Below are 15765 nucleotides of genomic sequence, written 5' to 3'. Positions count from 1 at the left end.
TTTCAGTAAATTACCATGAATTTATCAGAATTAATTTACCAGTAAATACAAAAATGTGCTGTTCACACACGCAGTGACGTTCCGTCTTTTTACCGGTAAGATGTTTGACTATCAAACATCACTATCAAAATACTGGTGTGAAAGCGGAAACCTTAGTGTTGTATTTGTAAACAAAGACTTCATATCCACGGCCTGTATTTTGTTGTTTTCACATCTGTGATAAATGCTGATGGTCGTGAAGTTGCTCATGACCAAACAACATTGCATTAGGTGACTTCAAGCGAAACCTGTGTCTCAAACAACAGTACTGTTTGCACAGAGAATGTGCTAAGGACGTCTGCAATTCAGCAAATAGATTGTTTTAAACAACTTTGGTGAAGAAATGTGGACGTTAGCTTCAGGTGTGTTCGACTTTTAAGCAGCGTTGGTGTGGAAACAACCATTAACTGTGCGGGGGTAAACGCGTCATCTGTATCAAAATGTTATGATTGGCCCGAAGCTGTTAGCACGGTCTGACGTCGTCCGTTCTAAATGCCGGTAATCTATATTTTTGGTTCACACATAGCGCTTACCAATAAATTACTGGTAATCTTACAACCTGTCTTACTGGTAAATTAGCAGCACTGATTTACCAGAAAGGTTCTGTTCACACATGACCTTTTAACTGCAATTCACCAGTAAATTACCAGTAAAGACTGTATGTGTGAAAGGGAGTTGTGTGTAAATAAACTACAAACAAATACAACAAAACATTAGAAAAAGGCCTGAATGTAGGTTTTATGTCTAGTTTTCACATTTAGGCTACCATTAAATTTCTAAAAAAAAAGCCATAGATATTTTAAAAATGTGAATTTATTTTATAAATGTATTTTTGCCACCAGGTATTAACCCAGCCATCTTTTTCCTGTTTATCTCAAAAACTATCCCTCACTCTATCGCTAGCCAGGCATCCTGGTCCACTACATTCCTGCGTGGTTTCCTTTTACTTATTTTATTAAGTCTACCGTCTCCTGTCATCTCGATGACGTTTCACACCTCCATCAGTGTCTTAACCGCTTCCAATTTGGGGGGACTTTTGGGGGACATTTTGATAGGACAAAAGAAACAGATCACCCACGTTCTGTAGTCCACCTCATTCCACTTAACCTGGGAGATTGTACGAAAAAAGAGTTTTTCAGTGGTTACGGCAGGCTCCTGCCTCCAACAGGGGAGTCTAACCTTTGGGATACAATGTGTCCACTCTATCCCTCCTCAAAGACGCCTTTGTGCCAGAATACTCCAATCAGAAAATCGATACACAAGGTGGCAGCTTTATTCCCTCTTTCCCCCTTATAACCCCAGCCCCGCCCTGCTTGTCTCTCCTGCCCCTTTTCATTTAAGGGGATTGAGTTTGTTGGAAAAAGGGGTGGAGTGACTTCCAGACTTTTTGTTTTTTCCATTGAGCGATGGAGATGCTGGGCTCTTTGTTCTGGAATGGCTCACAGAGGCCCAATGAATTAATGAAGTTGTGCAAACTGTTATGCCACAGGAATTCCCGCCTTTGTGCGGGTTGGAAACTGGAGATGTGGAAATGAGTCTTTCTTTGAATTACTGGCATTGATGTGCATCTAAAGTATCGGATATATAGCAAAATTAGAGTTTTTCCAAACCGCTTAACGCCACCAACCGTTTTCAGTATAACACACTAAACCTCATCCCATCTCACCTGACATCTCCTAAAGGATTTAATTATCTTTTTTTTTGTTACTGACCGTCATGCATTTCCAACCCTTTATGACATTCTTAAATTTTTAAAGGAAAACATCACAGTTTTTCAATATTTTACTATGTTCTTACCTCAACTTAGATGAATTAATACATATCTATCTTTTTTCAATGCGTGCACTTAATTTTTGCACAGAGTGTCGTGAAAGTGTTAGCATTTATCCTAGCCCCATTCATTTCTTAGGATCCAAACAAGGGTAAATGTAGAAGCCACCAAACAAAAATAATGTTACTGTGCCAGAGGTAGAAGTGCTGCAAAATAAGTACTCTTCTGCCATACAATATAGTTCAAATTTTTTATCCACTTAAAAAAATGCCACATTTTATTTTGTGCCACCATATTTACTCGTATAACTACTCATGTAACAGTCTTTAAATAGGGAAAACATGGAAGTGTTTGGTGGCTTCTAAATAATCCCTGTTTGGATTGAATGGGGCTAGGCTAAATGCTAACACATTCACGACGTGCTGCGCAAAAATGAAGTGCACGCATTGAAAAAAGATAGGTATGTATTAATTCATCTAAGTTGAGGTAAGAACATAGTAAAATATTGAAAAGCAGTTGTGTTTTCCTTTAAGAGAGATAATGGCTGTTCTCTTGAATATGTATGAAGGACGGTAGCCATTAATTTCCATAGTATTCCTTTATCCCTACTATAGTAGTCAAAGGGATACCGTCAACTGCTTACCATAATATTATCAAAATATCTTTTTTTTTTTGTTTAGCAGAAGAAAGAAACTCATACAGGTGTTGACAGAATTTGTGTTTTTGGGTAAACTATCCCTTTAGGTTTGTTCATGATTCAGGGTTCCCACGGGTCCTTAAAATAAAAAAAGACAATCGTTTCGCTAGATAAGACCCTTATGCCTCTTTTGGGATTGTTTATAGTCATGAAAAACTGTTATGTGTTGAGTTAAAGGAATAGTCTACTCATTTTCAACATTAAAACATGTTATTACCTCAACCAAGAACTGTTGAATCATCCCTCTATCATCTGTGTGCGTGCACGTGGGCGCTGGAGCGCGCTGCGACGCTTTGATGGCGTTTGGCTTGGCCCCATTCATTCAATGGTGCCATTTGGAGATAAAGTTAGAAGTGACCAAACACATCAACGTTTTTCCTATTTAAGACGAGTAGTTATACGAGCTAAAAGAGGAACTATATTTTATGGCGTAATAGCACTTTTGGGAGTACTTCGACTCGGCGCAGTAACACCCTCCCTCTCCCATTATGAGAGTGAGAAGGGGAGCGGACTTTTTAGGCGAGTCGAAGTACTCCCAAAAGTGCTATTACGCCATAAAATATAGTTCCTCTTTTAAATCCGCTTAGAAAAGCGCTACGTTTTATTTTGTACCACCAAACTTGCTCGTATAACTACTCGTCTTAAATAGGAAAAACGTTGATGTGTTTGGTCACTTCTAACTTTATCTCTAAATAGTACCATTGAATGAATGGGGCTAAGCTAAATGCTATCAAAGCGTCGCGGCGTGCTCCGGCGCTTGCGTGCGCGCGCACGGGTGATGGAGGGATGTATCAACGGTTCTTGGTTGAGGTGGTAACATGTTTTGATATTGAAAATGAGTAGACTATTCCTTTAAGTGTTAATTGTCTATTAAAGTCCATTTAAATGAGAAAAATCCTGCAATGTTTTCCTCAAAAAACATAATTTCTTCTCGACTGAACAAAGAAAGACATCAACATTTTGGATGACATGTTGGTGAGTAAATTATCTGGATTTTTCATTTAAGAAAATGGAATATTCCTTAAATCTATTTCTCTCTCACTCCTGTCTCTTTCTCCTGAGCGAAAGCTGCTTTCCCAAGAGGGATGAGGTTCACTGAAAAAAATGATTCATTGAATTTAATCAATTTTTTTAAGGTAAGTGGTTGCAATCGATTTATTTAAGCTACATTTAAACAAAAGTTTTATATTTTATTATACGTTACTAATCTTTTTTGTTTAAATGTAGCTTAAATAAATTGATTGCAACCACTTACCTTAAAAAAATTGATTAAATTCAATGAATTATTTTTTTTAGTGTTGAGATGAGAGTTGGCACTGGAGGGTGAAAGGGCAGGTGCTAAAGAACGTGGTAAACTCTAGATATGGGTTAAGGTTGCCCCCTTTTTGAACCCAAGCTGCTTTCCCTCCCTCTTGGGCACAGATCAGAGCTAAGGCTATGTTACCAACTCTGTGATAACCCTCTGAAAGAGAGTAGAGATCTAAGGAAGAGATGGACAGAAAGGAATTATGTCCACCTGACCTCAAACACACCTTTGTGTAAGAGGATGCAACCTGTGCAAAGACCCGTTTAGCCTAAATTAAGAGATTAAACTTTGGAAGCATAAAGTAATGAATTTAACAGCTTAAGAGACCTAAACTATTAGTTGGCATGGGATTCTTATCCTTACAATATAAGACAGAGGTGATGTAGAGATTTGAGGAGAGTAATTTAAACCCTGTGCCTTATTGCTTACGTCGATTTTTTTAGACAATGCCTTCATGTTTTATTTAATATATGTCCATACTCAGTGGGCAATGAAGGTAGTATTATTTGTGCAGTTCCCAGGACAACTTGGGAATTTTCCGGTAATCTCTATGTGAATGAAGCTATAGTCTAGGTAGGAAAGTGAAAGGCAGTATAACGGTTGCAGGAGCTGTATACATTGAGGTAACTTAAACCTGAGCTGTGTGCATGGCACGTTGAACTTCCCTGTGAGTAGAAGGAGACTCAGAAGAGGTGAAACATAAAGGGATGAGAGGATGAGAGTGCGAACTATGTTAAAGGGAGTATTGGTCTTAATGTCTTTGAGTAACTGTAGACTTGGATCTTGTTAACTTACTGATGGAGAAGGGCACCACTGGGGCCTACAAGAGAGGAAGGATGTAAGTGCTCATATAAAGCTCTTAAATTCAACTGAAGAACAATAAGAGATTGTGTGATAAACGAATATTAATGGAGGAAGGTTTCAGCCTCTTTAGCATTCATCATCATAGATGTCAATGCTAAAGATGTCAAGGGCTGGTGTAATACGGCAAGATCTTTTGTAATTTAGGAAGATGATGCTTACTAAAAGAGGTTTAGGACATTGAAACAGCAGATACATACATAAAGGCGGAGGCACAATGTTTAAAAGCCAATGTTGATATGTGAAATCACCTAAACATACACGCCCCTACCCTAATAGAATCTGCACCTTCTTTTGACAGACGCGCCCCACACATACGTAACCCCGGCAAGGATGTTGGTAAGTAGACACGCCCCTTACTGCTGATTGGCCACAAGTGTGTTTTGTTAGTCGGCCCGACTCTCTTTTCCAAAGCGGTTTTCAAACATTGTGCACTCCGCCTTTAAAAGAGAGTTTTAAAGGGCGCACTCACATTATCCAAACCAAACCAAACCATGCCCCAGCGCGATTGTCACCCCTCCCTTCTCCCCCATGGTGCACGCACTCACACTGTACTTTTTATCGATCCGAGTCCGGGCGCGCTTTCGTCATTAAGATGCGTTTGTTTTGAAAAAAGCAGGAAGAAAAGCTCTCCCTTAACACTGGAACCCACCGTAAAGATAAGTCTGTGTTTTTTACCCGGAGTCGTTTGGTGCGCGATTACAGACAGCCCTCTCACATGTCATCATATTGCTTAGTTGATCTGTCACGTGTGCAGCTCGGACATTCACGTAACCCCGCTGCGCGCATCAAAAGGTTTTTACGGCGGCAGATGAAGGTGAGTGGTCGCGCAGCTGACGTCTTCACCTTTTGAATCGCGCTTAGGCGCGAATGCGCTCACACCACAGCCTTCCGCGCCTGAGCCCAAGTGAACCGCGCTCCGGCCCACCTCTGCAACTCGGGCGCGGAACAGAGCGATCACACTTGTCAAACAAACCAGGCTTTGGGGGTCAAACGCGCCCGAGCTCGGTCCGGCTTGGATTGTGTGAGTGCGCCCTAAATGACTTAATATTTCATGATTATCTAATCAAAATACCAAAAGATTTATTGCAGTGATGATAAAAATAGCTGAATTTAGATTGGTTGGATGTGTTAACGTAGCCGACAGCTGCATATAGTTCGCTTTCTCTCATTATGAACTTAAAATATCAGCCTTGAATTGTTCCTGCTGTTGTTTCTCTGCTAATGTGGCGTTCACACCAGCCGCGAAAGAGGGTTGGCAAGCGCGAGTGATTTACATGTTAAGTCAATGCAAAGACGCGAACAGGCATCCTGCGGCGCGTTACGCGCGGATGGCCCGTTACGCGCGGATGGCCCGTTACGCGCGGATGGCCCGTTACGATTTCAGCATTGCCGCGGGAAACGCGCGAGTTGAAAAAACTTAACTTTTGCAGAAAATCGCGCAGCGCTAACCAATCAGGAGCTTGCTCTAGTAGTGACGTGATTACAGGAAGCGATCGGAGTCGCAGAAGCCCCTCCCATGACGCGAATTTCCGCGTGAATGTCTCGAATGACTAGAATTTCACGCGTGAATGAAGCGAGTAAACTCTATGGGGCGGTTTCCCGGACAGGGATTAGACTAGTCCTAGACTTAAACACTTTTAAGAACTCTCCAAACTGAAAACAACTTCCACTTACATATCTTAAAACACATCAATGCCCTTTGTTTTACCTCAAAATGCACACAGGTAATGTTTTTAGTAAGGCATGTTTGTTAAAACTAGTTATATTTCCTAATTATACTAAGGCCTAGTCTTGGATTAAGCTAATCCTGGTCCGGGAAACCGCCCCAAAATTTTCAAGCTTCCAACCACACACGAATAGCGCGTTTTGCTGCCTCTTCTGCATCTGGTGTGAACGCACAGTAATGCGGCATTTATTTAACAAATGAATTACTTCATAATGATATGAATACTAACAAAATGTAACAGAAGTTAAACAATTATAAACTAAAGAAGTTTGCATTACAGTTAGTGCTTTACTACGGAGCCCCTAAAGGGACATGTATCAAAAATTAAATAAAGTTTTTTGCATGGGCACATGAAACTATCGCATGCTCACGTGAAACTCTGTACTTTCAAACAATACATATGTTGATTATTTACAAGTGCACTTTTTTTTGCAATGTTCATAGTTGAACTATTAAGATTTGGCTCTTGCAATGTTAAATTGCAATTGTCTTTAAAATGTTAAAAAATAAAATATGAGTTTTCAGTAATTAAAATGCAAAATACTGGATACATTTTTTTAAATGTATGATTTATATATATATATGAAGAGTTTGGGTCCAAAACGCGATAAACGCCATTTTTGAAAAAAATTTGTTACTGCCAAAATCAGTATTATATCAGGTCAGTAGTTAAAAGTAAATAATTAATTTTACGCAAAATCCAATACCCGCCGTGATATTCTGTCATCTTTTCTCCATTTTTTCCCAAAATGCGACAAACGCCACTTCTCCTTTTTTACAGAACGCAATAAATCCATTTCTGATATTACAGCGGACCATTCACGCAATGTAAACCAACATGGCGGCGCGCTGAGTACACGGAGTCCTAGTTTTCCTCATCTACTTTGTACTTCGTGATCAACAAACAAAACAAAATAATACTTTAATAGCATTGCCAAACCTGTGATGGTTTTCTGTGACGGGAAAGAAACGTAAGCCATCAACAGCTAATAATTTCCGCGAGAGGCACTCGGTTGCTTGTTCTCCAGACAGCATCAAGCTTCTCGTGCTAACACATTGTGTTCTTAATATAACAAAGTAAGTGTTTTGGTTAATGCCATTAATGTTTATTTTTTAATCATTGTATACCACTAGTCAACTAAATAAATATAAAATGGTAAAGATGAATGCACATTTATACATTGATTTAATAGATTTATAGCATTTTGAAATAAAAAACTGTCATGGATTTATTGCATTTTGTGGAAAAAAGAATTAGTTTTTATAATAAATCTTTGAAAATCAGGTTATGGATTAGAATTTTTTATGTTTTTATAACCTAAAGATGCTATGTGAAAGTTTGTAACAGAAAACAGTGGTTCTCATCCTGTCACTCTCCTGGCATAGAAAACACGTTTTTACCGAAATTTGTCAAAATGGATTTATTGCGTTTTGGAACCAAACTCTTCATATATATATATATAGTGACTTATAACTAAAAGTAACAAAAACAACATAAGTTATATTATATAAATAAATAAAATATAAAAGGTAACAATAGAGGTAAAAGTTTGGCCCGCATCATATTTAATTCTTTTTAAAAGCTGACCCTTGAAGTTGAAGACCCTGTAAACTGTGTAAAAAATAAAAAATGTGAGATTTTAAACACCGCATATGTGTATATGTGTACAAAATTATTGATTTTTTTCATGCCAAAAATTATTAGGATATAAAGTAAAGATATTTTGTACATTTCCTATAAATATATCAAAAATGTTTTATCATTAGTAATGTGTGTTCAAGGAATTCATTTGGACAACTTTAAAGATTCAGATTTTCAAATAGATGTATCTCGTCCAAATATTGTCCTTTCCTAACAAACCACATGGAAAGCTTATTTATTTTAGATAAAAAAATGCACCCATATGACTGGTTATGTGGTCCAGGGTCACATATTGTTGTTAGTCCTAATAATTAGATTGTAAAACGGATTATAAATGCACTAATAACTCACTATGCCTTTATATTCAGTTTTTCTTACCCCGGGTTTATCCAGGGTGAATGCCGTACTATTTACTTTGAATACAACTATTTCCAAATTACACTCAAGTACTTGATTAGGTCAGATGAGGTATTTAAGTTGTAGATACACCACATATCAGATATCTACATTGTAAGCTAATGGCGATTGTATCTAAGTTCAGATTATCAACCTAAAAAAAAAACAAGACCAAGAGCGCTGTATCTACAGTACCCTCGCTGTATATGGCTCTACAATGAACTTGGCGATGGCGACTGTCCGGACTCATCAAATTGACTGATCTAAGGCACTTTTCGAGGAATCCGAGGTAGCTATGTTATCACAGCGAACACCGTTCGCCTTCATTTAAGGAGCTTAGCCACACTAAATGAGACCCTTGAGTGAGACTGTTCTTTCTCTCAGACAGAGTGGCACTTTGTATAGAGAGGGCAGTATTCCCATGGCGAAGGCAGGGAGCCACAGGCACCTACCCAGGCTCAGGCTCTGTATTGTGGATAGACTGTTCTGGACAGACTGGGGAAATTACTTTGATTGGCTGTGTCGGTTACTGTAGCCCTCTAAAGCTAAAAGACTTTTTTGTGGAGATTTTATTTAATTGTTCCTGCCGATCTCCTCTTATCTTTCCCACAATCCTTCGGCAAGACGGGATGGGAGGTAGGGTGAACGGGCGGCGGCGAGAACTTTCTCACGGTTCGACTACCCAGTGTGCTTTGCGAACTCACAAACGGGTACACGAATGCACAAGCAGGTCTTCATACAAACTATGGTTCCTGCTTCAATTCAGAGGCCTGTCTTCAGTATTTGAGTTTTTTTTTTTTTTAAGCGAGTCCATCATTTGAACCGACACTTATGTTAAAGGGCCATTTCAACGGTAGAAACATTAATCTTTATTGAAAGTGGGTCATATTTGTAGTCAAAATGTAAGATAAATTTTGAATTTTGTGATTTGACCGAGAAAAGACAGAACGTGACTTAAAGAGCGCATTTGTATGGAAACTACAACTCCCACAATGCACCACAATGCACAGCTCTGCAAGTAACTCCCATTAATCGGAACACCGCTCAGATATGCTATTGTGTACATAAATGCCACGTTAGTAAAACAAAGAAAATAGAAACACTTACTCTATAGTCAGATGTCCGTTTATCCCTGCAGGCTTTGGCTGTCGCTTCCAGTTAAGGATTCTAAAATATGTATCCAGGACGCCCCTGTCCATAAACAGTATGAAGCTTGGGTAGGAGCAAGCTTCATTCATTTTCTGATTTATTTTTGAAAGTGCTTGGCCAAACACGTATATTCCCAAAGAAGAAAAAGCCGCATCCTGCACACAACGCGTCCACCGCACAATATGTATACTCCAAAGACGCGCTGGCTCAGCACTTAGCCGAAACACGTCTGTGAAATAAACACGCGCAAAGTACCTCTTCTTGTCCGTGACCATTCACCAAACAAACGTCCATATCCTGATCTGATGCAGAAATGTTATATAGAAAGCACACAGCGAGAGTACAGGTATTACTAGTCCGTCCAAGCTTAAGCCAGTCCGGGCTTCTCTACGCAGCAGAGGCCGAGGGTTGCGGCGTCTTCCCCAGCTTCTCTACGCAGCCGAAGCCCAGGCTCCGGCCTACTCCTCGTGCTTCTGTTCCTCCATCTGCCTCAGCTCTTTGCTGTATTGTGGCTCATAAAGGTGCCACGAACAGCGTATTAGAGCTTCACGCTTGCGAAATCACCTTCTTCCATATCATATCGATTACCTTCCGTTATTATTGTAACATGAAGTCTGGCTCACTCCACAACGTCTCTTAGCTTAGCATAAAGATGGCGGCTGATCGTTTTTTTTCGTCTGTGTTCGTATATTTTCGTAAGTCCCATCCACTGATCTGTAATAGGTCTGTAGCGTGAGTTGGTCCCACCCATAGCCCCCACCTTGGAAAAATGAGGAATGAGTGTTTGTAGTCTTAGGGGCCAGTCACACCAAAAGCGTTTATGGCAGTTGCAGGCGCCTTTTTTGAATGATATTCTATGGGCAGGGCGCGTTTGCGTGCTGTTTATGCGCACCGAGCGCCTTGCGTTTTTTTGCCGCCTGCCGCGTACACGTTTTTGAAGGAGCGCTGAGAGCGGAGAAGCGCCCGACGTCATTCGCGTCTTTGCATTGTCCAATTGAATGAGGGCAGAGGGGGGCCTTACGTTGTGGTGAGGGAAGTTTACAGTTGCTTTGAAGAACCGGACTCCACTCGCTCACTCTCTCCTGCGTGTGTTTGTGCACCTCTCACCCTCAAACAAGGTCAGAGCAAGCGCCCTCTTTTTAAAGTTTCTGCTAATATGACAGTTAACAGCCAAAGAGCGCTCACGCCTCAATATGTGATTGACAAGACCGCTGACTCGGTGGTTGCTCAGCAATATGAAAAGCCGCGTTTTTTTTAAAAAAAAGAGCAGTGCGTCGCGCCTTGCATTTAAAGCGCTTTTGGTGTGACTGGCCCCTTACACCCTCGACAAAGATACAGCAGTTCCTATTTTCAATGATGCAAAATTACGATTTTTACATCATTGAAAGAAGGAAGTGCAAAACTGAAATCTGTATTTCTCCCGTCTCAGGGGAAACTGAGGGAATGATGCACGACCATTCAAAAACATGACTGGGGTTCTAACGATACAAAGCTTAATGCAATTCGGTGAAGTGTCCCTTTAAGTTGTAATTTTCTGTCCTCACCGGTTTCCTTTTTTTTTTCAGGTACCAGACTTTGGTAGCACGCTACGGTCGCCTGGCTCCGCTCGCAGAGGTGGACCTGCGACCTCCCTGTCATGTCCAGGTAGACTTGCGTTTTGGAGATCATGCAGAGCCCCTGGAGCTCAGACTGGATCAAACGGTGGCCGACCTTAAGAAGCAGTTAAAATCCGTGCTCCAGTTACCTCCAAACAAGATGCGCATGTACTACATTGGCCGTCACCTTGGCTGTGCGCTACATCCCCAAGAGCTCAAATATGGAGGTAGAGCACTTCATTCCTACAGTATACGGGATGGAGATGAGATCTTGGTGGTGCCCAAGACACAGTGACGGAAACCATCAGATCAATCGTTTGCGAGGAGCGCTTGAGATGTTTCTCGGTAGCTAAAGCAGAAGGGATTTCATCTGTGCAGTGACACGGTACATCAGTGTTGCGAATTACAACAGAGAGAGGAAGCCTACCTGGTTATCTGCAAACCCTTGGATCTGAATAAAACCCTTTTGCTGTTTTCAGATGTGTGAATGCTAAAAAATGGTGTGGACTTTTAAAAAAGTTTTATTCACAGTAGTTTTTTTGTTCGTTTATCAGACTGCTTCTCAGGAATTACCCACAACCCCATACCTTTTTAAAGTGTATAAAGCACCTTTTTACCAATTAGGAGTCTTGATGACAAAAAACCAAAGTACAAATTCCATATAAATATATATATTTAGTTTCACAAACTACATAGTCAGATTCCTTGCACCTAGTTTTCTTGTGTTCAGGTAGGTATACCCAAATATCTATACGCACTATACATTTGTTTAAATATAAGCTCTCGGTCCTGCTGTCTAGATTCTTGAACCATGTTCATAACACTTATAGGAAAAACTGCAAATATTGGATATAATTAGCGTATTTGTAAAGAAATTGCCATGAGTGGAACTGTAAATTATAGAAAAAAAGCGAACCAAGAACAGGACACGCACTGACTTTGAAATGTATTCTTAGTGAGATATAAGTGGCAGACTTGTAGGATTGATGGAAAAAGCTTTACTTCAAATCTAGCAGCCAATAATGTTTGCCATTTATGTCTAAACCCCAGTTTTCATCTGGTATTAAGATTTGAATGTGGATTTTGGGTATTTTGGTCAATCGGATCACAAGTGGATGAGACAAACAGGTTCCCATTCAGTTGGCGATATAAAAGCAATCCAGTCAAATGCGCTTTCGACTACCTCTGTATGTGGTTGAAAGACCCTGTTTACACCTGTATTTATCATCATCCACTTGTGATTCGATCGACCAAAATGCATCTTAAAGGGATAGTTCACCCCAAAATTAAAAATCTGTCATCATTTACTCACCCTTATGTTGTTACAAACCTGTATAAATTTCTTTGTTCTGATGAACACAAATGAAGTTATTTTAACCAAACCCATCAGAAGCCCCATTGACATCCATAGTAAGAAAAAGAATACTGTGAAGGTCGATGGGGCTTGTGGTCTATTTGGTTACAAACATTCCTCAAAATATCTTCCTCAGAAAAAACAAATGTATACAGGTTTGTAACAACATGATGTTAAGTGAATTAATGCTCATTTTTGGGTGAGCTATCACTTTAATACCAGGTGTAAACAGGGCCTAAATCTAAATTCATTGCGCTTTCTTCATATTGTCACTTTTAAAAGCATGCATTTGTTGTGGCTGGGTATGTATACTTGTGGCGTTCAGAAATAAAGTTTGTGAATGATGCATACGATCACTTTATTGACTTTGTATTTAAAGCAGTCAGACCAAGACAACAAACCTTGCCTAGTTTTAAAGCAGCATGAAGTTGCAACAGTTGTACCTGTATGCTGCCTGTACCTTTAGAGGTAAACACCACCGTTTTTCAATGTTTTACTGGGCTCTTGCCTCAGATTAGAGAAATGAATACATACCTATCTTGTTTCGGTGTGTGCACTTTATCTTTGTGCAGCGCCTTGTGAATGTGTTGGCGTTTGGCCTAGCCCCATTCATTCCTTGGGATCCAGGCGGGGATGAGTTTGGAGGCCACCAAACACTTCCATGTTTTCCCTATTTAAAGACTGATACATGAGTAGTTACATGCGTAAGTATGGTGGTACAAACTAAAACGTGGTGATTTTTTTAAGTGGAGAAATCTTTAAATGGGGAAAACATGGAGGTGTTTGGTGGCTTCTGGGTTCATCCTTGTTTGGATCCTGGGGAATGAATGGGGCTAGGCTAGGTGCTGACGCGTTTACGACGCGCTGTGCGGGGATTAAGTGCACGCATTGAAAAAAATAGGGATGTATTGTTTTGTCTAGGTTGAGGTGGGAACATAGTAAAATATTGAAAAACGTGGTGTTTCCTTTAAGATGCAGCAGTGAGGTACTAAAGTGGTCTGGTTGCAAGAATTAACAGAGGCCATATAGAAAGTAAACCTCAGATGTAACACCAGCCACAAAGTAACTTCCTATCTGCTTAAATTACAACAGGGTCACTTAAAAACCTGTAACCCTCCTGGGTTTGTATATGTCATTAGAGACTTATATTGGTAGAAGGAGACCTATAAGGTTTGTCTAATGGTGCACAGCCATAGACATAAAGAAACATTTAAACTGTTTTGGATGAACAGTAAATGCGATGTTATAAAGGCAGCATATCGTTTCCGTTCTTAAATATTTGGCTACACATAGTAGACTTTTACCATTTTTGCTTTTAAATTTTCTAGGGAGCCTTCTGGTGGTCCCGGGACCCCAGTTTTGTGCAATGTGGACTTATTTGTTGATGTCCCTGTTGTTCAATATTTTTTATTTATTTTATTATTTTAATCTATTATAATCTCATGGAGACATTAAAGGACAGTCATATGTAAATTATAGATTTTTCCCATTTATGTTTTGCCGTTAAACTTAGACCCTGCTCAGCATATTTTAGTCTATACATTTCAGGGCTTGTATTACCAGGGCTTGTCCTGTTCATTCCCATACCGTTTCCCGGCAGAATGGCTCTAATGTCGGAGTGACTGATATAGTATAGACTCCCTCTCTAGTTACCAAACTGTCCCTATGGAACCCAATCCCAGAGGACGGTGTTTAACAGGGGGCTCAGAAACCATTAGGGGTTCAAGATAAGCTAAGGAGGTTATATGTATTATCCCTATTGATAGAAAAAGAGCCCACATGGATGTTTTTGGTCATTGAGACGGATTATGTCACATTGATCATTTGTTATTATGACAGAAAACCAAATTAAGTCTTAATTTATGACTCAGTTTTGCTCATAGATCCTAGCATTGTCCTTTATCGAAAAAAATGTAGTTTGATCTTCATAGTTTGTCCGACTTTTATTATACTATATTGTTGCCACACTTCTCTCTTTCTCAATCGCAGATCCCCAAAATGCTTTGTAATGACCTAATTTGCATACAAATTTTGCCTCACTAGAACTGCATTGTTTTCCTTTGATTCACAAACTATAGCGTGTTCACATCCTGCTGTCCTTTCTCCGGTCTTTCATCTGTGCTTGTGTCTCTACACGTTTCTCATTGCTCATATTTTGTTCTCATTGTGTTTTGGCTTTGGTAATGACACTTGATCCTCTCTGTTCTGCTCCCAAAGGACATCTGGCTTCTATGCCACAATGTTGTTAACAGAGCAGGTGCTGACATATTTACTTTGTTATTGTGCTTATCTGTATAATCATGAGAGTGTAACGCGGGCCGTTGGCTTGTGCCATGGGTAATTTTTCAGTGTTAATGATTACGCGAATGCTAATATGGAAAATAGTTGTGTGATTTGTGTTATTAAAACGAATGGTATTGTAATATGTTGTTCTGTGGAATGCCATATTGAAAGATGTTTAGAATAAATAAAACACTGGTATGGGTTTGGTGTAATTGATTTTTAATGTTTCTTTCTCTGTCTACCCTGCTGAAGGATCCGGCTAAGACCGGCATAAGCTGGTAGCTGGTTTAAGGTGGCAGCAAATGGTCTAAGCTGGTCCTTCCAGCCTGGCAAAGCTGGGCAAGCTGGTAAGTCAGCTGGTCTTTCAGCCTGTCCAGCTAAGTACAGCTAGACCAGCTTAAAGAGGGACCAAAACACAGCAAGGCCAGCTTAAAAAGTGACCAAAACACAACTAGACCAGCTTGCTACACCAGCAAAAACCAAGCTGGGAGACCAGCTCAAATCAGCTCACCAGCTTATGCTGGTCTTAGCTAAATTTTTAGTAGGGTGTGTTAGGTAAATTCTTTGTTAACTTTTGTTTTATTATTACAGGACTTAAAGGAATATTCCATTTTCTGAAAAGAAAAATCCAGATAATTTACTCACCACCATGTCATCCAAAATGTTGATGTCTTTCTTTGTTCAGTCGAGAAGAAATTATGTTTTTGAGGAAAACATTGCAGGATTTTTCTCATTTTAGTGGACTTTAATAGACACCAACAATTAACACTTAACTCAACACGTAACAGTTTTTTTCAACGGAGTTTCAAAGGACTATAAACAATCCCAAACGAGGCATAAGTGTCTTATCTAGCAAAACGATTGTCATTTTTGACAAGAAAAATAACAAATATACACTTTTAAAGCACAACCTCTTGTCTAGATCTGGTCGTTATGCGCCAGG

General features: G+C 39.8%; 1 protein-coding gene across 1 annotated transcript in view; it reads left to right on the top strand.

The window, feature by feature from the left end:
* The window catches only part of tbcelb (tubulin folding cofactor E-like b), a 32094-nt gene extending 17070 nt beyond the window's left edge, over window positions 1-15024 (top strand). Inside the window, exon 9 of the mRNA XM_073860889.1 lies at window positions 11156-15024. Within this exon, the coding sequence (XP_073716990.1) occupies window positions 11156-11480 (325 nt within the window). The 3' untranslated portion in view covers window positions 11481-15024. The remainder of the gene's footprint in view (window positions 1-11155) is intronic.
* Window positions 15025-15765: the final 741 nt, after the last annotated feature.

The sequence above is a fragment of the Misgurnus anguillicaudatus genome, chromosome 22, assembly GCF_027580225.2.
Source record: "Misgurnus anguillicaudatus chromosome 22, ASM2758022v2, whole genome shotgun sequence".
NCBI classification, from domain to species: Eukaryota; Metazoa; Chordata; class Actinopteri; order Cypriniformes; family Cobitidae; genus Misgurnus; species Misgurnus anguillicaudatus.
This window is presented reverse-complemented; position numbering and strand designations above follow the sequence as displayed.